We start from the raw sequence: 27,411 nt of genomic DNA on the forward strand, positions 1-27,411 counted from the left end.
TGTGTCAAAATAAAATGGTGACTGTTTAAACCCACTGCATTTTGGGGTGACAATAGATGACTAATGGAGTAATTAAGCCAGTACCATAAATTGACTGAACTCATTTTACACTTTGAATTATTTGGCTACAATATGCACAAATGTTTTCTTTAAACTATCTTAAAGTGGCACATGGCATGAACGGCTATTAGCTATTAATTAGTACCCTGAGAATGGTTCTACAAATTTTAGAAAGCCAACCCTGCAGCCAAAATTTAGACTAATTATCTTCTTGAGCAGTCATGAAAATAATCTAGTTTAATAAAAATCACTGTATGTTAGTCATCAGAAAACCAAACTCTGGCCCACTTTTTTAATAAAATAATTCCATGGCATATGGTAACTTCTTGGTGGTTTCTGAGCCTTCACAGTTCCATCTATAAAATGAGAAGGCTGATTTTCTTTTTCTTGTGACTTTCAAGTTTTGAACCAAACTCCTGTCTGGCTGCCAAGGGATCAGTCCCTAATCTTAACATTTTATTTATTTGTTTGTCTTCATAAATGATCTGGCTTCTTTTTTAGGACATTCTTGAAAGCAACAGGAATATTTCTAACTACTTTTCACTTAAAAAAGGAAAGATTTATTATTTTTAACATAGAGAACAAAAATGTCATTTGGAGTACTAACCTCTTCAAAGGTGAAAATGAGGTCCTGGCTATGGTCTGGTAGACTCTTTCCCCCTCCTTCAGGACCTTATGGATCCAGATTCTACATTTTTATTTTAAGCATAGCCAAGGAATAGAAATCAGAGGTCAATGCCCTGCTGTTAGGATGATTTATGACTCTGCTATAAACATGAGAACTACAATTTGTTGGTTTGAGAAGATCTCACATTTCTGCAGAAGAGGAAAGCAAACACTCACAACAGCCCCTTTGTGAGGTCAAGAACTCAGTTGTGTGCAGCAATGGCCAGTGTGGTTATGCTCTCTCCTATCATGAGCTTTCGCTTTTTTCTGCCTCACTTCCCATTTTTCTTCCTCCTGGTTCTCTGGCATTATACTCATCAGTGAAATAGTAGTCATAAGCCTCTGCTGTGAGGTCTAATTTCTGGGGGGCCCAATTGTCTAAGTTTGGGCTCTCCCGAAACAGAGTCTGATACAAAGACTTATGTGCAGTAGTTTATCTTAGAGATGATCATAGAAAGAACAAGTGAGGGAGTGGGGGAATGTGGGATAGGGAAGAGAGAAAATCTAATAAAGGTATGTAATGAATGAGATATCACTTGGGCAATCAGGGTTCGTCTTGCCATGGAGTCTCAAGAAACCTTGTAAAATGTTCCTCAGAATTGTCCCAATAAGATTTCAATTTCCAGTCATGTTGAAGTAAAACAAAAGTCATAACTTCCTGTCTTAAGCAACTAGAAAGTGCAACACAATATATGAAGCAATTGTTATCAGACATTAGACAACAAGCAGCAAAAGATTAGAATTCCTCAGAAAAGGAAACAAACAAGGTGAGGTGTATGGTCATCCTGGTTTTTTTCTGGAGCAACTCTGGACCTCTGTGCAGGGGGAGAGATCCCAAGTAGACCATGGTAGTCTTAGTGAGTTGAGGGGGCACAGGTTTGAATTCAGTGGAGCTGGGATGGCTAGAAGTTTAGGAAAAGAGAACTGCGGAAAGGAGAGACCTACGCAAGAAACCAAAACTCCATCAATCTGCATTGAGGTCCCAGTGGGTCTCTTTGATCAATACTAAGTCACACATGCATGAGGCGAAACTCCATAAGTCAAGCAAAATCCATAAGTCAAGCAAACTCCATAAGTCAAACTAGAGATTTGTAAGCTGAGAAAACCTTAGACCTAGCATGGAATGAAGAGATATTTAACGTCTACCCTGTCGGAGTAGAGAGAACCTGTGAGCTCCGGGCATTCACTAATGGCACAAGAAAGACACGACTTAGTAGTGCAGCTAAACAAACCCTAGAGTGAAGAACATTCCTAGACCACCCTAACAAAGCTCAACAACAAGCCCCAAAGAGACAAAGCTGATGCCCTAGAACTTAACTGCTTGTCAAAACGAAGCCCAAGACTCTAAAGAAAGAAAACAAATCTTGACACTCAGCAACATAAGATTCAAAATTTCCTGCAGTCAAATGAAAATGATTATCCATGCTAAGAAGTAGAACAGCATGAGTTAATAAGAGAAAAAAATCAAGTAAATATAGATTCAGAAGTGACAGAATGATAGATTTAGCACAGCAAGATTTTTAAATAACTACCTTAATTATGCTCAGGTGTTTAAATAAGGTGTAAACATAATGAAGAGAGAAGTGGAACATTTCATCTATTCATATATTTGTATTTTTAATATTTATTTTATTTTAATACACTATAAAATGTAAACACACACATATACATGGAGAGAGAGAGAAACTTCTAGAATTATCTAACAAGAGACTGGGAAAATTGAATATTCATTCGTTAACTCCTGTTTCTCCTCTCAGGGCATCAAATTACGGGCCATCCTAGCTGTGGACTGAGAAATCTCTCTCTGCCAAGCCCCCTCTCTACACCTCAATAGAGAAAGCCCCCAGGAAGAGATGCAGAAGAATAGGTGCCTTAAATTGGGAAGCTGTTGTACATTGCAGTTGTCATACTCATTGTGAGTGGAGTGGGACATCACTGGTGGAAACAGGACAAGTCCTTTTTTAAATTATGTGATTGGGTAGCCAGAAAAGACAAACAATATGATCTGTTTTTCTGGACTTCCCTCACTGTGATATTGTGGGTCTGCCACCTCCACCATCCCTTAATGTCTCTCTAGTTTCTTCTGGAACACCTGAGAGGGTGTCTCAGGAAGACTCACAATGACAGAATAGTGTTAGCCACATCTCCTTCCTTCCTTCTCTAGACCCCATGGTAACATTGCTCAAGAAACCTCAGTCACTGTGATCATTGCTGTCTTCTGCTGATGGCTTCTCAATACTGTGATGTGTTATGTAATACCCTTTCCTACTTCCTTCACCCTGTGACTACCACACCAAACAGGCTGTATCCTACCTCCTGCTATAACACTCCCAACAGGAGACTGCCTTGTACTTGCAAGTTTTCAAAGCAATTTGGTGTGAAAACCACAATTTACATGTCTGCTTGATCTAAGACTGAGACTGAGACAATGTCCATGGAGTTGGCCTGAGGACCAATGGCAAGAACCAGGTTTCCAGAGTCTGCATAACATTTAATTCCTGCAACACTTCAGAAGCCTCATTTTGTTATTATCCTCATCCTGTAGAAAGGAAATTGAGGTTGAGTGAAGTAAAGAAACTTGCCCAAGATCATAGTGACAGAGCTGGAATTTACACCAAAGTCAATCTGATCCTTTGAAGTCTGTTTTTAACCACCATGTGAATAAAAGCATCTCTTTTGTCCTTTTTTGTCCTTTTTATGTTCCCTGTTCCATGTTAGCCAGAGCTAAGTAGCCAGTACAGCAAGCTCCAATGTTTGAGGGTAAGGACTTGTCTTAGGTGTAAGGAGTGGTTCTATTGAACCCTTGGGAGCTGCTTGTAAACATTTTCTAGTGTCCTCTAACTTGGGGTTAGGGAGTGAATCCTACCATTTATAGAGTTTCTCAAATGGTTTGCATTTATTTGCTTATGTATAGTTTATAAATATTATTTCTTATCTCATTCATAACTAACTAATAATGTCGGAATTATGAAGAGATTCTTATTTTTAACTTTTTTAGTTGTGAGGAAAGTTCCCAGAGTTTGTTTCTTGCTACTTATGACCTTTATTTGCCCAGATTCTTGGGACAATCCAGAACTTGATTTCAAATATTGAGGCTGCCAGCCTCACCTTCTTGCCTCTGTTAGAGGCAGTTACCCAGGACTCAGGATTTCCTGAATGAGTCCTGAATCAGAAGCAAGTACACACTTCATGCATGCACGAACATCCTTCCTTTTCAGGTTTGGAGTGTGCTTTCTTTTATATTATTGGGGTCTTTCTTACTTAGACATGCCAATTGTGCTTCTGTCCTAAAACCTGTAGTGCTGCTGCCGTCCTGGGACAGCAATGAATACAGAGTTCCCCAGAGGACAACCGCTCTGAGGTCCCATCAAAATTCCACTAGAAAGGATGCAAATGAATGCAGTCCAATCTTAAAACCATTGTATTTGGCATATTGCTATAAAGGATTGAAACACTGCTGATCTTAGTAGTAATTACTTATATGTGAAGGTTAGAAAGCTGAGCCCAAATTTCAATAAGATCTTTTCACAGGTGAAGCATTCAGCCACTCACTTCTGCTTCTATTGACAACACAAATGATTTGAGTTTTGAAAAAAGAAATATTTTAGTCACCATTTCACTGCCACCTTTATTAAACTGTCAACAATTATAAGAAATGTTGTTTAACAAAAGCAATGAAATGAGGGCCCTTATTAAGATAATATAAATGTTTTTAAGGAGGTAAATTTGAGTAGCAAGACAGAAAGAAACTTCTTATAAAAAGGGCAATTTATATCAGTGACTCTCCCATTAGGGGCCAGCCCATAGTTTGGTAAAGCACATTCTTCACTAGGTGAGAGCCAAGGGTATTGGCAGCAATCACCACATGAAATGAAGCATAACTCGTAGTTTGATTTATCTGTATAGCAAATTGAACACCCAGAAAATAACAAAATAAAAATATTGAGAAATATTGATATAAATCACCAGATTTTAAAGTAAAGATAGCCCTTGTTTCCCCCAAAAAATCAAACGAGTATTTTCTATTTTTAAGTACTTTATTTTTATATTATGTATGAAAACACCAATAATTAAACCCCTTTGTTCTAAGACAGAATCACTGTGAAACTAACATTAAACAAGGCAGTATGCCTTACAAGAAAGACATAAAATGTCCAAGGGATATTTAGAACATTTTAGTTCTTAAAGTTTCAACATGAGAAATGTTGACCATACACTACGAAATCGTTTCAATAAATAACAACTGACATTCATCTAAACAGTTACAAAACAAATGCGCACATACATTCCCCTGCCCTCACAATGATTTCATTGGCCATTTGCTTGGATCCCCCAGCCTCTATCACAGTGGCTGGCATGTTGCAGGCTCCTCAGAAATATTAACATAATGGCTGGAGAACATTTGAAAACATTCTACCTTCAAATTAAATACGAATCCAGATGGAACTAACTTGGGGTTGACATTTTAAAAAGAATGATACAATGGGAGAGTGTGCAAGTAGACTTAATCATACCCTTAATTATTTTATACCTAAAATATTAACATAGAATCTTCAAAACAAACTAATAAATAAATAAATAGAAGACTTCTCCTAAGTGATGCTCAAACACATTAGGCTCAATCCAGGTGGCCTCTGCAGCTGTGTCTCTCTTTTCTCTTCTGTTCATATAAGGGCAGCGCCTCCTTCAGGAGCAGCCACCAATGAGCTTCTTCCTTCCTTCTGGTCAGTTGGATTTGTCACTGTAATGAGAAATGGGTGCCCTGAGTAGGTGCTTGGGAAAGCTGACTGCACAACACTCTGCTCCTGTCCTGCTCTTCCAGCCTCTAGAGTTTTCTGAATGCAGCTTCCCCAGCCTGGCAACCAAGTGGCTACTGCCTGTGACAGCTGTACTGTGTGGCAAGGACCTCTAGGCTTGGGATGCTCTTTTAGGAATGGGGGTGGAGTGGGGTGGTGGTCTCCACTGTACTATTGGATTAAAAACAGCCAGAACCTATTGCTCTTTGTCCCACTGGGCCTCAAATGAAGGCAGTTATAACCTACGTTCGTTGGAACGAAAGAAGAAACTGGGTGGGGACGCCAGGCATTGGGAATATCCTCTGGCACCAGAGCAGTAATTATCGTAAAGGAAACTTTAATTGTGAAAACAATAATCACAATTTCTAGTCCTTCAACTAACCCCTGGGTTTCCCTAATTTTATTTTTAGGGGCCAGATGCCAGTATTTCTGACCAACGGCTCCAGTCACCTGTGTACATAGAAACCATAACTCACCAGTTCAGCATCTTTTTGATGATTTTCTGAACCATGGGGGATGCGGGGTTGAGACAAGCTTTCTGCCCATTCTTGAGTGTGGCTCTGCAGAGAGAAGGGAATTCCATGAGGCAGGAGGTCGGACTGGGCACAGGGTTTGGGGCAGCGGGAGAGTCGGGGACCCCGGCGGTGACAGCAGCAGAGCGGGACGGGACTTACATGACTTCGGTTTCGGCGCAGTGGGGTCCTGGGGCCTTCACGTTCACACTTTGGATATTCTTGGGGTGAATTCCCTGCAGGGTCTGCAAGCACTGGCAGCGCAATTCAGTGACCACGGACGCTCCTAGGGAAGAAGAGACTCACTGATTGAGCGAGGCTGTCGGCGCCGGGCGCCCACCCCAGCAGCGTCCGACCCGGGGACCCCAAGGCGCCAGGACCCACCTGCTGCGCGCCGGCCGGTGGCCACCAGGAGCAGGAGCAGCAGCGCCACCTGCAGGAACCGGGGATTGCTAGGGGCTGCGGAGAGCGCGGCGCGGGCCATGGGGCTCAGCAGGCGGGTCTGGCGGCTGTGCGAGGAGCTGGAGAGCTGGCGAGGAGGTGCCTGCGACCCGGGCTCTGTGGGTCTCTGAGATCCGCGAACCCCTTTTATGCATGGTTGGGGCTGGAAAGCCCGAAGCTCCCAGGCCAGGGAAATTCCCGGAGCTCCAGATCCATGCTGAGTCCGGAAGGAAGGCGACGGCCCCGCCCCCAGGGTGGAGCACTTGGTGTGCGGGTGGGGTGGGGGGGTCCACTGATGCAGCCCGCGCCTCGCCCTCCAGAGTAACTCCGGTGGACTCTGAGACTCTGGGATATTCGCCTTCTGCCCCGGATCCCTGGAGGGGGGCTGAGTGGCAGCCAGCGCTGAAGATACCACCTGAGAGGTGGGATCTTGGGTACCTAGTGATCCCAGTGTGTAGGGCTGGGAGCGGAGAGGGAGCTGGGGTGGATCCCTGAGAACCACCACAGGGTAGGCACGACCTCTTTGGAGGAAGAGAGTTATGTCTCGGATTTGTGTCTGGAGGTTGAGAGAAATTAACAAGGTGCTGGGAGATAGCCTGGAACTATATTATCCTCTCTGCCTCAGCGTTTCTTATTTTCGGATTAGCCTATTTCATGTACATCTAACATCAGCGCTCTCTGTGAAAGGAGAGTCCATCATTTCAGATTCCAGAGAAGAATGTTCTGCTTGTTCCTTGTGTTGCATATTCTCTAATCACACTTAGAACATCTTCTTTACGTCCTCCATTGGCAACAGATTATCAGCGTCAAAAGTTGAATCCAGTGTTAGTGTCAGTGGAAGCCAGTGCTGTATAGCATGACGTCTTCTTTCCTATCCTGCGTAACTTCCTTCTTCCCTGTAAAATGTTGGAACTTCCAAAATCCCCTGGAAATCTTTTCCCTGTAGGATGGGGTTCAGATTCAATCTAGAAATACAGTACTGGTTGTCACTCCGGATCTCGGAGGGGCTGGGTCCAGCAGGTTCATGGGCTCACCATTCCTCATTCTGTCTTTGGACAGCATAGCACATGACACCGGGGAGTGGGTACCTGGTGTGCAAGCGCCATTCCCACTGAAGCAGCAGACATGCATCCGGATGAAATAGGAACGCCAGATCCCACATAAAGTCACATTCCATTTACTATAGGACTTCCTGGTATTCAATATTGGGCCCCCTTTCTAGAGGAACACATACATGTTGTTTTCTCTCAGGAATTTCAGTCATTTAACCTGGTAGCTTTGTTACTTTTTTCTCCAGAAGTTCTAGAGAACTTATTTTTATTCATCATTAGGTTTTTAGAGGGTTTAAGTGTGATTTTCCAATTGGGATTCAGAGCTCTCTGAGACGTGGAGTAACCATGGGAGGAGAGGGAAAAAGCAGAGGCCCCAGACCCAGAGGCAAATGTCTCCACAACAGAGTTCTACACAGCCCAGCTCAATAGGTAAGACCTGTGTTCCTAGCCAAGCAGAGAACACAGGCCAGGCTGCCACCTGCATATAGTAGTGAAGCATCGCCTGCAGGTTGTTTAGCCTCTCTGTTTCTACCCCAAGGCAGTTATGAGAAATGAGTCAACATTTGTAAGAGCCAGCATGGATTTAAGTGCCTTGTAATGTTTGTTAAATAAACAAAATGGAAATAGGTTTTCCAACATTGCCTAAACAGAAACTCATCCTGATGTGAATTCACATATATATATATGATATATACATGATATATGTGTGTGTGTGTGTATATATATATATTCTAATGGAAAGGTTCACTCCCCAGTGTTTTTTACATTTAAAATTTTCTGTATCAGTTACTGCTTCCCAACTAACCCTGAATGTATACAACACCATATACAGCAGTATGAGTCTTGAAGAAATAAAGGCAGGTCCTGGAAGACGGAATGTTCATATAAACACCAAAAGCTCAGTTTCCAAAATGCCCTTTTGGTTACTGGTGCTCAGGAGTACTGGTGCTCTCATTACAGTAATCTTAGTCAAGGGTAGAAAGGTGTGCTAGAATGCTGTTTCTTTAAAATGGACACTGTATATAGTATATGTACTCCAGTCTTTTCAATTATTTCCCTTTTCACATCTTCCTGATTACTTATATTTCTTAATATAAAGAATAAATGAAAAAGCATTGACCCAATGGAGACCAAAATTACAGTGTCCCAAATATCTTCATCAATTTCAAGCTGTAATCAATGCTGCAAACTTCTAAATTTAAAAAAAAAAAAAAGAAACTCAGTTGAGAATATACAAAAATTGAAATAAAATTTTCTGTATCAGGTTTTCAGAAAGGAAGACAAATATGTACTCTACCAGGAGGTACACTTAGATAAAGTTTTATTTGTTACCATTCAGACAGATCATTGGTTTATTTTGTAGTCCACCTTACAATCACTTCATGTATATAAAAAGGGACTTTGAATGTGACAGTCTCCATCTCATTTATTGAAAAGATGTACTAAAGGAATGACTATTTTTAGAAAATATTCTAGTGTTTATCAATATGATTCTAAGAAAGAAATCAAGAAAATTAGAGGAAGGTTCTAATTGGTATTGAGGAATAGGAAATGACATATAATCTAAAGTTTATTAAGTGTGTGACTAGCTCATGAATAATTGAAAGTTTGTGTGATTACACCTCTTATTATCACTCTTTTTCTGGGATTTGATGGGAAATTGAAATTTCCAGAAACATGGAAATTATTCTTTAAAACTTGAAAAATGTATTGTTTTGTTTTGTTTTCTAATTGTAGTTGTAATACATGATCATTTTATAAAGTTCATACAAGCCAAAAAGGCAAGAAGATCTTTTTTTCCCTGTAATATCTCTTCACTTTGTCTATGAAACAAACATTCACAGGTCACTGAAAATTTGCTTTTTTTTTTCTTCAGCAAAGGAGCTAAATTATAAGAGCTTACAGAATTCTGGTAAATAAAAAATATGCTGCTTCCTTGATTATGCTGCTGCATACCAAGGGCAAATTGCTACACCTCTTCACCCGAGGCAAAGGGCAGAGCATTTATTTTCTGTTCTTCTAAGCAGTTTACAAATATTAACTCATTCAGTCTTCCAAACAAGCCTGTACTTGTACTGATAACTATAGTATCAGTAGATATTGGTATGTCTATGAGACTTTAAGTTACGAATAAAGGAACTGTGGTGCAGAGAGGTTAAGTCACTTGCGTAAGGCCATACATCCTTCAGCCTGGAAATCAAACCCAGATAAAATGACATTTAACCATTATACTATGATAAAAAAACACTCTGTGATATATAATTAATACTTTCAAGAGTAGAATGGTTTTTAAAAATCTGTTATTGCCCTAGTTGAATAGTTCAAATTTACATATTCTTAAATGAAAGCACAGCAAAATGGTCATACATCTCCATAGTTCTGTTTCACTAACCGCATATCTCTCCTGTGGCATTGAAATAGCTGGTTATATTTTCCTGAAGTGACCAATTCTGAAAAATAAAATAGTAACTTTGCCATGAGGAAACCTGGTAAACTCACCCTATATCAAATGAGAAAGATTTACATCATCAGTGTGATGTCATGTGCATATCATGTACCCCCTTGATATGGTGTCACAAGAACAGCATACCTCTTTGGTGCTCTTTCAAAAATTAATAGCCCAAGTCTAATCATGAGAAAGGCATGCTTCAAACCTAAATCGAAGAAACTTAAATGGCTGAGTGGTACTCTTCAAAACTGTCAATGTCATGAAAAATAAGGGCAGATTGAGGAACCATCACAGTCCAGAGGAAATTATGGAGACATGACAATTGGCTGCAGTGTGGTACTTTGGTTTGCATTCTGAAACAGAAAGAGGATGTTAATGGAAAAACTGGCAAAATCCAAATAAAATCCGGAGTTCAGTTAAAAGTAATGTGTCAGTGGTGGTTTCTTAGCTTTGACGAATATACCATGGTATTGTAAAATGTTCACTTTAAAGGAAAGTGGGTGAAAGATACACAGATACTGTATTAACTTTGCAACTTTTATAAACTTAAAATTATTTCAAAATAAAATGTTTATTTTTTAAAAAGCTTCTCTTTCTGAATTCATTTAGAATACCTCCAAAATTAAATGGTCATGCATGTTACATCTGCTAGCTTTTAGAAAGGAAATTGAATTTTTGTTAGTGACTGTTTGCTCAAATATGAAAATCCAAAATATCTACTGCCAAGTTTGGACACTTCATCATGTTTCATAGGATTAAATAGTTTGCCTTCATCATTAATCATGCTGCCCAAATCTCTCATCTAGTTCTGGTAACTGGAGAAAAACACAAGTGTTTCTGCTATAATCATCTCAGGACCCAACCCAAAACTGACGCAATGAGAGCACTCAGGGGGATCAGAGCTCCACAGGAGCTGCCAAGAGAATGAAGTGAATGAAGCATGTCAAGAAGTAGTGGGCATCTGCAGATTAGACAGAACTTGACTCTTACGAAAATTTTCATCAGAATCACTTGTTTTTTGTACATGAATTGGAAAGGAAAGAATTTTTTGTTATTTCCTCCTTATTATGCCACTTGTATCAATGAAATCTGCATAAACTAAAAGTCAAAATGTATAAGCACAGGAATGCTGTAGTCTGGAAAAATAAACAAATTCATTGTCTTGTTGAGACAAGTGTTCCTCCAAGCCAATTTTTTTCAAGAGTTGAATGCCATGATTTTACACAGTCTTTAAACGTATGCAAGCAACAATTCTTGAAGAAATGGAGGAATCTTTAAAAATGGAAGCTTTGGTGGCTAAATTCCATTTTCCCTGAGATCACTATGGAAACTTTCATAATTAGCAGTCAAATCTGCATGCTCATGTTTCCTAGATCTGTTTATCTGTCATTGCTGTAGCACTCTGCTGCCTGCAGATGTCACCTGGCAGCTCCCTGCCTCAGCTGCATCAAGTATTTTTTACTCACTAGCCCAATGTTTCTCTGTTGCTGCCATGGAACATCCCTTTCTCAGGAGAAACAAGAGGCAATAGATACATGTTTTCCCATTTTTCATGGTTTGGGCAGACTTTCTACATCATTTCTCAGAGGATACCCAGTAGGATTGAGCCCCAATTGCCCATGTCCTCTCTTCCTATTTTACTCTTTCCAGTTCTTGAGTCCTCTGTGTTGGGAACATTTCCCCAAATAAATTACATGCATGACAAGCCCATGACTCAAGCTCTGTATTTTAGGGGAGCCTAAATAGAGGCAGTGCTCCATCCTGAGAAGTGACCGTGCTCAAGGCAGGCAGGAACAGGCGGGGCAGCTCTCCTCTGCCCCTACTTACCTTAGGAACTTGTCCCTCACACCTGCTGTCCCTATTTCTCTATACTCATCTCTTCCAGTGTAATGACTCTGACTCTGAGCAGAGAAGAATAAGGATGTGTGAATGTGATGTTAGATTTCTGGATCAGTTCACCCCCAAAGTACAAGGGCAGAGTGGGTTCTAGAGTCAGGTTCAGCCTCTCTAATCAGTCTTCCAAAGACTGCTTGTCTGGCACTCTCTTCTCAGAACACACCCTGGATTACCTGCTCTTAGTCTATAGGGTTCAGATAGGATAACCCATCTCTCAGTTCCTTCCTGTATGCCACCCCCGGCCCTAACCTTGCTGATTGATTCAGATGTGGACAAGTGACCAAAGCCTGGCTATATTAGAAATAGTTCCTAGAATTTTTGCTGGAACAAATGAAAAGGATGTTCTGAATTCTCACTGCGGTTGCAAAACTGGTAAAATGAGGGCCTGGAATTTTGTAATGCTTGGGGAGAACATGCCTGAGAGAGAATTTGGCCCAGAGAAAAGCACAGGTAAGACATGAAGGGGACCATCTTAAGTATATTGTATGGACACCTAGGTCCTCCAGCTGGCTCTGATTCATTTATGAACTTTTCAGTCATGTAGGCCGGCAGATTTTCTTTCTTTTCTTTTTTCTAAGATGGTATAAATTAGATGTCTGTCTCTTGCCAGTGAAATAGTCTTGCCTAACATCACTCATCTTCCACATTTCTGCTATAGACAACTTTCCTACACAGTTGCTCTAGTTACTTTATTGTTAATGCATCTGTCCATTCATCCATTCAAAATTTATCTACCACTCATGATCTGGGAACTAAATTGGGCTCTAAATTGGATTACAAAGAGGGAAAAGACAGACTCTGCTTCAACTGAATTCACATCTACAGAGTGTCACAGAAAGATATGACATGTGTCGAGGTCCAAGACACTCAGCAATGTGCAGAGTTTCATGGGCACTCACAGGAGGGGAGCACCTGACCCTGTTTTGTGGAAGGGTGGGAGCTTCCAGAGAAAACTTTCTGGTAGAGGGTGCTACCTAAGGTGACTTGGGAAGGGACCCACTTCAGAAGAGGCAGACCAAACAAGCAAAGGAATGGAAACTGGAAACAGTGTGGTATGACCTGAAAGCAAAAATCAGCATTTTATTTTTTTAACATGGAATTTAACATTTAGATTGATCCAGCAGAAGCATAGGCAGGGCCCGGTCACTGAAGGCTCCTGTTTATCAATCAAGGACCATTTCAAATATCACTTCCATTAAAATCCCATCTTTCCTTCCAAAGGGTTATCTTAGCCCTTGGATGCAAATCGTATTGTGGGGAGCATAGATTTACATACTCCCATACTGGATTATGTATTCTGAAAGGAAAACTATCGTATCTCCTTCCTGTTTGCATCCACCAGACTCTAAAATTCTCTCACACCAGTGACTTCCTAAGTACCCATCAAAAACTATGAATATCTGGTCCTGAAAGTTCACGAGAAGCTTTGTGCTAGGACTCTGGATGATAGGCAATTCTGTCAGGGAAAGGAAGATGTAAACATGAAGAGAAGTTTTCAAACAGGGAATTATAAGGAGCTAGGAGTAAAAGTATCTAAAATGAGTCTGGTTCATACTAACCACTCAACAAACGTTTGTTGAAATAATGCATGAATCAGTGGTTTCAGGCCACTGTTTTAAAATTAAAATATCCTGAAGTCAGGACATGTGGAAGCTTCCCTTGATGGACTGTGGAATTTCCTTAGTTTCTTTTGCCTATTTTGACCTCTCTGGACCAGAACAAAAGATGCCAATGGACATTTAATGAATCCAGATATGACAGCTGAATCAGAGCCAGAGTTTGAATTCTATAGTAAGAGCTAGGGAAGGGGATCCCCTACCTGGGAAAGCCAGAGTAATGAGTCTGAACCAAAATCCTTAGAAAGCTCTGATGCCTAGGTCTGCCAACACATTTAAAGAGACAGATGGGACCTGCATCCAAAGCCAGAGGGCTCGAGCTCTCCCAGGTGTGGAACAGAAGGGGAACAATGTCAGGAATAAAGCCAGGGAGGTCTTGGTCACAGACGGAGCTGAATATCTGTGTTTGGTTTATAGATCATCTACCTCAGCGCCGATAGAATGATCTGGGTCATTACAGGATCATGATCTAGGCAGTAAGTGAGTAGCTAATAACTATTCTTCCCACACATTTTAAAATTCATCTACGTGTACAAGGCACAGTGATAGGTTTCGTAGAAGAGGTAAAGTTTGATAAAATATGAATTTGAATGTAAAATTATTTATTTAGCCTGTCTACTTTCTCTTACAATGCTATATTATTTGTTTTTCTGTTCCTAGCATGATAATCTGATGATATGATTAGTCTACAAATACTTAAAATCATTCAGGTAACACTGAGAACCATTTGATATATTAGCTTTGCCAGATTTTTTTTTTTTGGAGGGGTGGTTATTTTTTGTTTGTTTGCTTTTTGTTTGTTTGTTTTGTTTTTTTGAGACAGAGTTTCACTCTTGTTGCCCAGGCTGGAGTTCAATGACACAATCTTGGCTCACCGCAACCTCCGCCTCCTGGATTCAAGCGATTCTCCTACCTCAGCCTCCCGCGTAGCTGGGATTACAGGCATGCACCACCACACTTGGATAACTTTTTGTATTTTTAGTAGAGAAGGGATTTCTCCATGGTGGTCAAGCTGTTCTCGAACTCCTGAACTCAGGTGATCCACCTGCCTCGGCCTCCCAAAGTTCTGGGATTACAGGTGTGAGCCACCGTGCCGGCCGGTTATTGTTTTTTAAAAAGGTTTTTAAAAATCTTTTTGCATCTCCTTTTTCTTTAAGATTGTTTTCTGACCTATCTGGAAGTGGTATTCACCAAGTAATGACATCGTGAGCATACATTTAAAAAAAAAAAAAAAAAAGAATTACAGGATTGTAAAGAATAAGGAAATGAAAAGTTTCTCTTGGAAATAATTATGCAAGAAATTTGTTTTGGAGATGAAAACGTTATTATGACTTTGTCATTCTGAAAACAAAATTTAGGAAATTGAAGGATGAATGTATAAACCACAAATGAAATAGCATACATAGCATAAAAACACAGATTTCAGCAAAGAAAAGTTTGAATCATCATAATAACTTGATGTTAACTATCTTGTTCATAGTATTTTCCAACATTCATTATCCTTCAATTTTTTGGTAAGAAATATTTGTGTTTTCCTTTATCTTTCCTTTATCTTCTTGATCAGTCCATTTACTTAGGTAATCTTTGAAGCAGATTCTCCTGAACAACACTGATTTCAAAGGGGTTGCTCTACTGGTGTGTGACTGAGCTAGTTCATTGATTGACATTTCTAGTTAATTAAGTAAGTAGTTAATTAAGGACAATAAAGAAATACAAGATATGGTGGGAATTATAGTGAAAGAGGAGGAACAAGGGCTTGGTTGTGTGTAATTTACTATCCATATCTTGTACATTGAAGCAAACATCTATAATAAAATAAAGTTTAATATGTCTATACCATAGCGTCTGTGTGTGATTAGAGCATGTGGATAGAGAGATGAGGGTCACTCTTAACAAAATCCCTAATAGTTACAAATGCAACTCTAATTAAAACATCAAACACATCACTGATGAGGCCGATAGTATTGGTGTGTTATAATATCTATGAATAACTTGGTGAGATCTGTGAGCCTAACAAGATTGAGAGTTGGGAAAACGGTGTCTTTCTTTGATTTTCAGTTAATTTTCTGTTGGCCGAGTAGCTTATCCTTAGCACGTAACTGCACCATTACTTCACAGCACTAACTGCAGATTTATTCTTCTCCATGTAGTTAATATTTGACACACATTTACTTAACACCTACTCTATCAGCATTTTTCTGAAATCCAGAATGAAGAGATGGAATAGGTTTAATCCTTATTCTCTGATTTAAAGTAGGAAAATAGATAAAGGAATAATTACAGTGAAGCATAATAGTTATCCTGATGGAGGCATGTGTAAATTGCTTTATTGCTTATTTCCTAATAGTCCCTATAGCTATCCCTAGAATTACTGAGAGAAGAAGACTGATTCTCCAACACAGCTGATAAGTAAGAGCTGGCTGTTCCAACTCTGCTTTAACTGCTCTGTTTCAAGTTGCATTGCCTCTCACCACAAATGCTGGATAGTGACATAATCCTCATGTTGGGTCTGCTTCAATGAAGAAGTAAATACTTGGCAAATTTAAGTCTAAAGTTTATTTTTTCTTGTTTTCTTTCCTGGAAAAATAGCTAAGCCAGCCTCCTGCATAAAATATACAAGACATCTAGTGTCCTGTATATTTTGTAATCTTATGGACATGATGGCTGACAAACATTGTGGTTTTGTTATTTAATTTTCTTTTAGTTGTTATCAGGAAAATACTACTTGTGTTTGTCATGCTAAATTTTTTCTTAACTAGCTGTCTGCACCCAAGCTTTGGGTTGTGGTTCTGAGGAAGGGAAGAACTGGCTTGTTGGCTGTATTTTTAAGGAGTTGGTTGCTAGCTCAGGTATTGCGGCTTCTGTTGGAAATGTTATGTGCCCTGAGAGTAGAACTCCAAGGAAAGGAAAGTAGACATTTATTTACTAGATTTCAATTCTGAGTCAGAACCCATACTGGATCCTATTATAAGTATGATTTAATCCTTTTCAGTACTCTGTGTGGTGGGCTTTATTGTCCTTGTTTTGGAATAAGGGAACTGAGGAGACCCAGGGTCACACATAGTCAAAGCTGAGATATAACACAAACTGTCTTACTCAAAAACCCACTGGGCTAATGCCAGCATCTACAGGAATAATGAGGAAAACCCCATATGAGAAGAAGAATTTTGTATAACAGCTAGTTTAGTTCACTGAGTATGAATATGCTGCTTTTATTCAAGCTCTCCTAGAAATCAATGTGCTTTCTGTTCTTAACTCAATTTACATTTGGGACCAAGCTAGGAGGTACACTGCTGAAGCAGATGGGCAGTGAATATAAATGGTAGTCCTAGCTGAAAAGGACCTAGAATCTCAACAATCCAGACAATATCCTATTTGGTGTGACATCTTTACCACAGAAGGGTTTCCTTGAGACTTCATGGGTTTCCTTGAGACTCCAACCCCAGATCTGGGATGGAGATTGAGATTAAAGGAACACTGTAGACCAGGAGATTTAACTTTCCAGCTGGGCCTCAGTATCGTGCCCCTATTGGCTCTCCAAGCATTTTATCTGGAGTGTGGAATCTAATATAGACCGTCAGAGCTTATCTCTTTAATCAAATAACTGGAAAAGTGTTTTTAAACTACACATCATGATACATCAGTAAGTTATGAAATCACTTTATAGTGGTGTGACCAACATCTTTTAAAAAAATGGAGTGTGGTAGGATAAAGTAAAAGAGAACACAAAATATGTGGACACACAGTACAAAGCAAATATAAGTATCATATTATGAATTTGTTTTAAGTTTGTGTGTGTATATATCTGTATGTGCGGAAATATATACATACATTCATACATACACACACACTGAATGTAACAATCACAGGATTTACAAATATGTATAAGTGAATGCTAGATCACATAGGTTAGCTATTCATTCTCTGGCCAACGAAAACTAATTATATTACCCTAGACTTGGTTTTCTATTTGTAAAATTGGGACGAGAATGCTCCCTAGCTGCTTGCAATGCACTTAAAATAATTACTAAGTGTTTTCTTTATGATTGCGTACTTTATTGATATTTTATTTAAAATTAGCACTTCAACTTATAGCCATGTCAAATGATATCTCCAAAAAGAATAAAAACATTGAGTGGCAAAATTACAAGTTTTAAAAATTAGTTTCTATTCTTTTGCCTCTGTTTGTTGTTACTTAGAGTGAACATGCATTGTCTTTTACAATGAGAAAAATATTAATATGTATTTAAAAACAACTCCTCAATATCCTATGCATTACAGAGGAAATTATTTTACCACAAAGTTCTTAGAAGGAAAAAAAAGCAATAATAACAAAAATGTAAAACAACTTGCAAGGTCCAAATGTCCTTTGATGGTTTTGTTTCATTGATAGATGCCACGACTATGTGGTAAGTCCCTAATTTGTGGACATTTTATGCTGACTACCTCCATCTAGAGGGGAGTTTAAATGCACTGAATCTTTATTACTCCACGAATGTTGAAACAATAACAGGGAGTTGCTGTGTCATTTGGGATTTTCCAAGGAGCAAACCCTCTCTCCCCATGCCCATTTTGATAAAGGCAGTAATTTAATATAGTTTGGACGTGTGTCCCCTCCAGATCTGATGTTGAAACGTGTCCCCCAGTGTTGGAAGTGGAGCCTAGTGGTAGGCGTTTGGGTCATGGGAGCAGATTTCTTATGCATGACTTGGTGCCCTCCCCATGGTAATGAATGAGTTCTCACTCTGTTAGTTCACAAAACTGGCTATTTAAAGGAATCTGGCACCTCCTTCTTCTCTCTCCCTTTTTCTCACTATGTGACACACTGTATTAGTCAGGGTTCTCTAGAGGGATAGAACTAATGAAATGGATGTGTGTGTGTGTGTATGTGTGTGTGTGTGTATTCCATATATATTCAACAATCCAGACAACATTCGATTTGGTGTGGCATTTTACACAGAAGCTGTTTTTCATGATTTTCCTCGAGACTCCAACCCCAGGTCAGGGATGGAGACTGAGATTAAAGGAACGTTATAGTCCAGAAGATTTAACTTTCCAGCTGGGCTGGAAAAAAAGTATATATGTAATTATGGGAGTTTATTAAATATTAACTCACACAATCACAAAGTCCCACAACAGGCTGTCTGTCTGCAAGCTGAGGAGCAAGGAGAGGCAGTCGGAGTCCCAAAACTGAAGAACTCGGGGTCTAATATTTGAGGGCAGGAGGCATCCAGCATGGGAGGAAGATGTAGGCTGGGAGACTAGGCCAGTTTCTCTTTTCACGTTTCTTTCTTTTTTTTTTTTTTTGCCTGCTTATATTCTAGTCGCACTGGCAGCTGATTAGATTGTGCCCACCAAGATTCAGAGTGGGTCTGCCTTTCCCAGCCCACTGACTTGAATGTAAATCTTCTTTGGCAACACCCTCACAGACACGTGCAGAATCAACACTTTGCATCCTTCAATCCAATCAAGTTGACACTCAGTATTAACCATCACAAATGCCTGCTCCCCCTTTGCCTTCCACCATGAGTAAAAGCTTCCTGAGGCCTCACCAGAAGCTGAGCAGTGTTGTTGCCATGCTTGTACAGCCTACAGAACTGTGAGCCAAATAAGCTGCTGCTTCTCCTTTTTTTTTTATTTTAATAAATTACCTCAGGTATTCCATTACAGCAATGCAAAACAGATTAACATATGACTCAAAAGTGTTCTCAGGACAGTTAGACCAAAGTCATTCTGAAGCAAGGATAAATGAGGCACCAACATTCCAGCATCGTTTGACTTTGCAAAATTCGTTTTGCTCTTTTGACCCTTTAAAAGTCACGTCAACAAACTGTTAAATAAAGCTAAGTATGCTGTCTGAGACAGGCAACAAAAGGGAAATCAGCAAAAACAAAATCACGCCACACACATCTCATTTCCACTATTTTCTCCTTCAAAGTTCATTTGTTTTGAACAATTTCATTGCTATTGCAATATTTTGCTCCTTTTTTTTTTAAAGAAAAATCTTTAATTTTGCCACTCAAAACATTCTGGTTTGTTGTTTTTTATACTTTTTATGTATATACACATTTTAAAAAGTAGAATCACAATATATAGTCTTTTGTCACTTACTATGTTTTGGGCATATTTCTCTTTTATTATATATACTTTAAGTTCTAGGGTACATGTGCACAACGTGTAGGTTTGTTACATATGTATACATGTGCCATGTTGGTGTGCTGCACTCATTAACTCGTCATTTATATTAGGTATATCTCCTAATGCTATCCCTCTCCCCTACCTTCCCCCCACAATAGGACCCGGTGTGTGATGTTCCCCTTCCTGTGTCCAAGTGATCTCATTGTTCAATTCCCACCTATGAGTGAGAACATGCAGTATTTGGTTTTCTGTTCCTGTGATAGTTTGCTGAGAATGATGGTTTCCAGCTGCATCCATGTCCCTACAAAGGACACGAACTCATCCTTTTTTATGGCTGCATAGTATTCCATGGTGTATATGTGCCACATTTTCTTAATCCAGTCTGTCACTGATGGACAACTGGGTTGATTCCAAGTCTTTGCTATTCTGAATAGTGCCACAATAAACATACGTGTGCATGTGTCTTTATAGCATCATGACTTATAATCCTTTGGGTGTATGCCCAGTAATGGGATGGCTGGGTCAAATGGTATTTCTAGTTCTAGATCCTTGAGGAATTGACACACTGTTTTCCACATTGGTTGAACTAGTTTACAGTCCCACCAACAGTGTAAAAGTGTTCCTGTTTCTCCACATCCTCTCCAGCACCTGTTGTTTCCAGATTTTTTAATGATTGCCATTCTAACTGGTGTGAGATGGTATTTCATTGTGGTTTTGATTTGCATTTCTCTGATGTCGAGTGATGATGAGAATGTTTTCATGTGTTTGTTGGCTGTATGAATGTCTTCTTTTGAGAAGTGTCTGTTCATATCCTTTGCCCACTTTTTGATGGGGTTGTTTGTTTTTTTCTTGTAAATTTGATTGAGTTCTTTATAGGTTCTGGATATTAGCCGTTTGTCAGATGAGTAGATTGCAAAAATTTTCTCCCATTCTGTAGGTTGCCTGTTCACTCTGATGGTAGTTTCTTTTGCTGTGCAGAAGCTCTTTAGTTTAATGAGATCCCATTTGTCAATTTTGGCTTTTGTTGCCATTGCTTTTGGTGTTTTTGACATGAAGTCCTTGCCCATGCCTTTGTCCTGAATGGTATTGCCTAGGTTTTCTTCTAGGGTGTTTATGGTTTTAGGTCTAACATTTAAGTCTCTAACCCATCTTGAATTATTTTTCATATAAGGAGTAAGGAAAGGATCCAGTTTCAGCTTTCTACTTACCGCCAGCCAATTTTCCCAGCACCATTTATTAAATAGGGAATCATTTCCCCATGTCTTGTTTTTGTCAGGTTTGTCAAAGATCAGATGGCTGTAGATGTGTGGTATTATTTCTGAGGACTCTGTTCTGTTCCATTGGTCTATATCTCTGTTTTGGTACCAGTACCATGCTGTTTTGGTTACTGTAGCCTTGTAGTATAGTTTGAAGTCAAGTAGCATGATGCCTCCAGCTTTGTTCTTTTGGTTTAGGATTGTCTTGGCAATGTGGGGTCTTTTTTGGTTCCATATGAACTTTAAAGCAGTTTTTTCTAAATCTGTGAAGAAAGTCATTGGTAGCTTAATGGGGATGGCATTGAATCTATAAATTACCTTGGGTAGTATGGCCATTTTCACAATATTGATTCTTCCTATCCATGAGCATGGTATGTTCTTCCATTTGTTTGTGTCCTCTTTTATTTCACTGAGCAGTGGTTTATAGTTCTCCTTGAAGAGGTCCTTTACATCCCTTGTAAGTTGCATTCCAAGGTATTTTATTCTCTTTGAAGCAATTGTGAATGGGAGTTCATTCATGATTTGGCTCTCTGTTTGTCTGTTACTGATGTATAAGAATGCTTGTGATGTTTGCACATTGATTTTGTATCCTGAGACTTTGCTGAAGTTGCTTATCAACTTAAGGAGATTTTGGGCTTAGACGATGGGGTTTTCTAAATGTACAATCATGTCATCTGCAAACAGTGACAATATGACTTCTTCTTTTCCTAACTGAATACCCTTTATTTCTTTCTCTTGCCTGATTGCCCTAGCCAGAATTTCTTACCAAAAAAAAAAAAGAAAGAAAGAAAAAAGAAAACTTATTTCCAAAACAACAACAATAACAAAAAAACCCTCTGTTAAATTGCTTACTCAGGCCAGGCGCAGTGGCTCATGCTTGTAATCCTAGCACTTTGGGAGGCTGAGGCGGGTGGATCACTTGAGGCAAGGTGTTTGAGACCAGGCTGGCCAACAAGATGAGACCAGTCTCTACCAAAATCACAAAAGTTAGCTGGGAGTGGTGGCACTTGCCTGTAATCCCAGCTATTCAGGAGGCTGAGGCATGAGAATCACTTGAACCTGGGTGGCAGAGTTGCTGGGTGACAGAGTGAGACTGTCTTACAAAAAAAAAAAAATTCTTACTCAACACTCCAAAGTAACTGGAATGGTGCATTAAGAGAAATATTGATACCAGTAATGTAATACTATAATAGAATTAATAGTCCTTCATTTTTAAGTTCAGACTGTGTATAAGGAACTGTGCCAAATGTTTTGCGTATATCCTCTATCTAGTTCTTAAGATAATCAATCCATAAAGTTAGACATTCATAATGTCCGCATTTCACATATATGAAAACTAAGGCACAGAGGAAAAGTGAGTGTGGCACAGCCTGGGATGCCAGGCTAAGGACTTTGGACCTTGAATATTTTATTCAGGGAAATGAAATATTTGGGTTTTGGAAATATTATTTGGGTGGTAGTGCATAAGTTGTACTGAAGATAAAAAACACTAAGTGGGCAAAAACTGGTTGGGAGACCTTTTTTCATTCACTCTCCCCATAGATACTCCAACCCTGCAGAGCTATGAACTGTTGTTCAAACATGCAAATGACTTAAAATGATCTTGTGTCTTTCTACTTGTTATTTATCTTGAGGCAGTTCCAGTCTTCCCATTGCCCGCTCCACCCATCCCCCCAACAAATTTGTACTCCACCTTTAACAGCTAGTTCATGGATTTTGCTAACATGCCACTTTCCTGTGTGAAAGACAGCACAACGTGAAAGCAAGAGCAGGGAGTCAGGAGTCAGAATGATCTGCTCAGCCTCTGACAAGCTGTGTCCTTCCCAAGACTGTCACCTCATCTCTATAACGGGAATAATACTAGTTTGCAATGTGGATGTGGAAATTTTAGATGAGATTCGTAAGTATCTATTAATTTTGTTTATTTTAGTTTGTCATCCTAGGTATCTCCCTCCTTTCCAGCCCACCACAGAGGTTGAATTGTACCATCTGTATTTTATCATAGATCTTAATCCTATCTGTACACCTTGTCACATTAGGTCAAAATTGCACTAGCTCATGAACAAGGGTTTGTAGCTTTCTCCTGCCTCAAGTAGGTTCTGCCTTCTGGTCCTTGGTGGTAGGCTGAATAATGCCCCCCACCCCTGAGATCCTTGTGTTCTACTCTCTGAACACTATAAATATGTTGCTTAACATGGCAAATATATATGTATCTATAGATAGATAGATAGAGATATATAGATATATAGATGTATTAGAGAACTTGAGTTGGAAAGCGTTTCTGAATTATCCAAGTGAACCCAATGTATTCACAAGCCTCCTATGATAGTTAAGAGGGATATAAAAGGTAGAAGAGTCAGCGGAGACAAAGGAGAAGTAGAGGCTGGAGTGAGGCAGATTGAAGACTGGGGAAAGGGTTATGAGGCAAGAAATGCAGGTGAAAAAGGAGAGGAAGTAGATTCTCTTCTAGAGCCTTCAGAAGGAATACAGCTCTGGGGACAGCTTGAGTTTAACCTTTAAGACTTACTTTGGACTTGAGACCTCCAGAATTACAAGACAATAAATTTGTATTGGTTAAGCCACTGAGTTTGTGGTAATTTGTTACAGAAGCAACAGGAAACTAATATGCCCACGTTACAACTCCTTCATTTCTCCCCAGTATAGAGCAATGTCTTCCCAAAGGATGAATAAAAATATTACCTCACACTTCTCCTAGTTTCCAGAATCTTAATATCTCCAATGTTAAGGAATTTGTGGGGATAAAAGCAGAGTGTTGCTTATTTACTTCATTTAAAAAAAAAAAAAAGCAAGCTGTCGAGTAATGCTTAAGAGCTACTAATATTTATTGGCAAGCTAATTTTAACATTCAAGGTAAATATGTAGCTATAAAGTACTGCAATCATATAAATGAACAAATATGTATCAGCTAACATATAACACTGAACAAAGTCAGTCTTTATTAAGCCAAGTTTTCCTTCATAATGCTTTTTGCTTAAAATTCTGGAAAGTTTAAAATATGAAATTGTGATGTGTCAGCATTATTTTTGCAGTATTGTTAAGAAATAGATTTACTATACCACAACTTGATTTATTTTCTTAATATAAGAAGGATAATACAAACATCAGAAGATTCTTTCACAGTTAGATTGAAAGCGCACACTCAGGCAGCTAGTAGCTAACGCTCCAAATGTTTCTTAATTATTTTCTTGTACAGCGGGGCTTGCAGGTCCAAGCAAATTTTCCTTCCATTCCGCAGCGTGGCTCTGGCAGGGAAAAGAGAAGAGGTGCGCCTTTCAGTCCTTGGGTTTGTAAATGGCATTAGAAGGGGGAGGAATGGGCAAAGGAGGCACGGAGTGGGGGCACTGACTGACGTAGTGCGAGGACTCACATCAGTTGGGCAGTGGGGCAGTGGGGTCCGGCCTTGATCACCTCCAGGCTGGTGATGTGCCTGGGACGGACCTGGGAGGTGGTCTTCACACACACGCACTGCAGGTCCCGGTCGTCTTCAGCTTCAGCTGAGGGGGAAAGGGAAGGTGTAAGAGAGGAGGAGGGGACGGAATGGTGACTCCATGAGTAGCCAGAGGTACTTTAGGCACTTTTTCCACTACCTTCAGCCTTCTTTTCCTTAGCCATAAATCATACCTCTCTCAGAAGTTGTGCTGATCAGGTGGCGAGGTGCCCGTGCAGTGCCTGCCACTGTACCCGCACACTCAGCACGCTCGCGGTAAGTGTAGCTGCGATCATGATCCTAGAGGATTCCTCCCCAGCCCCAGGCTTCCCGCATTCCCCCCTCGCCGCTGCTCGCCCTTCCAGTCTGGTTTCTGCTCTCACCGCTGGCGAAGGCGACCACAACTGGCAGGAGCAGCAACGCCAGGAACAGCATCTCCGGGTAGATGGCGCGGGCCCTGGCTGCGGAGCTCATGTTGCAGCAGAGGTTCCAGCAGGATCCCAGTGCGCAGGGAAAGTCGGGCTGGGGTTCTGCAGGCAGTGACTCCTGGCCTCACCAGTCTTCTTTTATCCTCCGTCCCTGTTCTTCCAGTCCGGAAGCCGGGGGTGGACAGCGAGGAACTGTAGTGCAGGAGCTAAGATACTGCTGTGAAGACTCGGACTCTGGCCAGCCAAGATTACAAAACAAAAGGCTGGGGGCAGCTGCCTTGACTGGGAGCTGGTACAAAGATGCTTACCTTCAATTCCAGTTTATATATACTTACATTTGTGGAGTTAGAAGCACTACTTGCATCTTAGAAGAGAAATGTTTTCTGTATCGTATCATAGTAGAGCTCTCTGTAGTCACCATGCAACTTACACAGCAGGTGGCTTCAGGACCCAGACAGTTCTTGTTTCCTTCTCAAGAACTGCTCCTGTGCTCCTGACTTCAGTCTTGATTACTACTGAGTTTGGCGGCTGTGTGTTTGAAGAGTGTGTTGTTTGCAATTGTTTTCTGATATTAATAAGTTTAATTTGGTCTCTAGGCGTTGACTCTTCTGAAATTCACCTGCATGTGGAAGACTTCCCTAGTCTCTGGATGGGATTCACCAGGCTCCACCGACAATCACCCAGGATACTCTAGGACGCAAGGTCTATTTTCCGTAACTCTTAGAAAAATTGCAGAAGTAATATTTGAATGCATTATTTTTATAAAAACTTAGCTTCTGGATGTTTCTTCATTGTTCCCATCCTGAATAATAGTCCAGAAGAGAGGACAAAGACAGTTTGCCAGGCCACGTCTTCCGGTACCTGCTGTCTTCAGTCTGTGCCAGTGACAGAGTGAGATGGGCTGCACTGTTGGTGGGGAGCCGTGATGCTCTCTGCGGGAGGATTCAGGGCATCTGGGAGTCGAGTGTGAGAATGATGGGAGGTGACAGTGGAGGGGATGCAACAGAATCCCACATGGGAAAGGGGAAGAGATCCATATCGACTGTCTTCCCTTCTCTAAAAAAGAATGACTTTGGCTCTTGATCAGGGCAAGGTACACCCTTAACCCAAAGCCCAAGGTTCCCTGTCACACTGACTAACAGTGGTGAAGGGTGTCAGGACCCACTGGATGGAACTAGCTGATATTCTAATGCTCAGAAAGCCTGCATTTTTGTAGGAATATGCAATTCTTTCTCCTACTCTCCCAACACCTGCCTATTCAGCTGGCTAGGACCTATTCATATTTCTGGTGTCAGCTTAAATATCACTTCCTTAGGTGGACCTTCCCTGACAGCTATATGTAATCGTGTTCCCTTATTGTTCTATCTTGCAGAACTCTGTTTTTCCTATTTCTCACAGAATACACAAACATACACACACATATATTGTAGATATATGCAAACTCAATGCAAAGCAGCTACAGTAGTGAAGATAATGTATTGAAAATGATGATCATGAGGTTTTGACATGTTCATATGTCTACTCAATTGGAGCAATTAGAGCATATAATTGGAGCATACATCTATATTGACACGTGTCACATATGGTCGCTATTATTTGTCCACTAGTCTGCCTCTCCCACCAGATAGTGATCTCTTCAATAGCAATTCTCTGTGGCTTATGTACAGTCATGCACCACATAACAATGTTTTGGGCAGTAATAAACTGTGTATATGATGATGATCCCATAAGACTATAGTGGAGCTAAAAATTTCCTATTGCCTTTTGACACCATTGCTGTTGTAAAATCATAGCAAGCCAATGTATTATTCATGTGTTTGTGGTAATGCTGGTATAAACAAACCTACTGTGCTTCTAGTTTCATAAAAGTATATCACATACAATTATGTACAGTACATAAAAATTAATAATTATAATAAACAATGCTGTATCTGGTTTGTGTATTTACTATATTGTACTCTTTAATCATTATTTTAGAGTGAACTCCTTCTACTACTAATGGAAGAAGAGTTAACTATGAATCAGCCTCTGGAAGGCCCTTCAGAAAATATTCCAGAAAAAGACATTGTTATTTTAGAAGATGACCACTCCATGTGTCTTATTGCCCATGATACAAGAAATGAATGTGGAGGACAATGATTGATGATTCTGATCTTATATAGGCAAATTTGTATGTCTGAGTCTTAGTTTTCAACAGAAAAGTTTAAAAGGTGAAAAAAATTAAAAATTAAAAAGTTTATAGAATGAGGATAGAAAAGTAAAAATATAATTATAGCTGTACAATGTGTTTGTGTTCTATGTGAAGTATTACTATAAAAGAGTCAAAAAATTAAGATAATTAACACATTTATAAAATAAAAATGTTACAGTAAGCTAAGGTTAATTTATCTTTGAATAAGAAATATTTTTTAGAAACTTAATGTAGCCTAAGTGTATAGTGTTTATACAGCCTGCGGGATTGGACAGTAATGTCCTGGGACTTCACATTTACTCATCACTCACTCACTGACTCACCCAGAGCAACTTCCAGTCCTACAAGCTCCATTCATGGCAAGTGCTCTCTACAGGTTTACCATTTTCTATTTGACCATACTTCTACCATACCTTTTCTATGTTTAAATATGTTTAGGCACACACATACTTATCATTGGAT

General features: G+C 39.9%; 2 protein-coding genes across 2 annotated transcripts; both read right to left on the reverse strand.

The window, feature by feature from the left end:
• Positions 1 to 5,451: 5,451 nt before the first annotated feature.
• Positions 5,452 to 6,518, reverse strand: CXCL1 (C-X-C motif chemokine ligand 1). Its single transcript, NM_001032878.1, has 4 exons — positions 6,419 to 6,518; positions 6,197 to 6,320; positions 5,999 to 6,082; positions 5,452 to 5,467 (listed from the first exon to the last, which is right to left on the reverse strand). Exons 1-4 carry the CDS (start codon positions 6,516 to 6,518, stop codon positions 5,452 to 5,454), a joined length of 324 nt encoding a protein of 107 aa, NP_001028050.1.
• Positions 6,519 to 23,701: 17,183 nt separating this feature from the next.
• On the reverse strand, positions 23,702 to 24,986 carry PF4V1 (platelet factor 4 variant 1). The gene is made up of 3 exons (XM_001102971.5): positions 24,714 to 24,986; positions 24,271 to 24,397; positions 23,702 to 24,145 (listed from the first exon to the last, which is right to left on the reverse strand). The coding sequence occupies exons 1-3, from the start codon at positions 24,802 to 24,804 to the stop codon at positions 24,058 to 24,060; spliced, it is 306 nt and encodes a 101-aa protein (XP_001102971.3). The 5' UTR covers positions 24,805 to 24,986; the 3' UTR covers positions 23,702 to 24,057.
• Positions 24,987 to 27,411: the final 2,425 nt, after the last annotated feature.

This window comes from Macaca mulatta, chromosome 5 (genome assembly GCF_049350105.2).
Source record: "Macaca mulatta isolate MMU2019108-1 chromosome 5, T2T-MMU8v2.0, whole genome shotgun sequence".
Taxonomy (NCBI): domain Eukaryota; kingdom Metazoa; phylum Chordata; class Mammalia; order Primates; family Cercopithecidae; genus Macaca; species Macaca mulatta.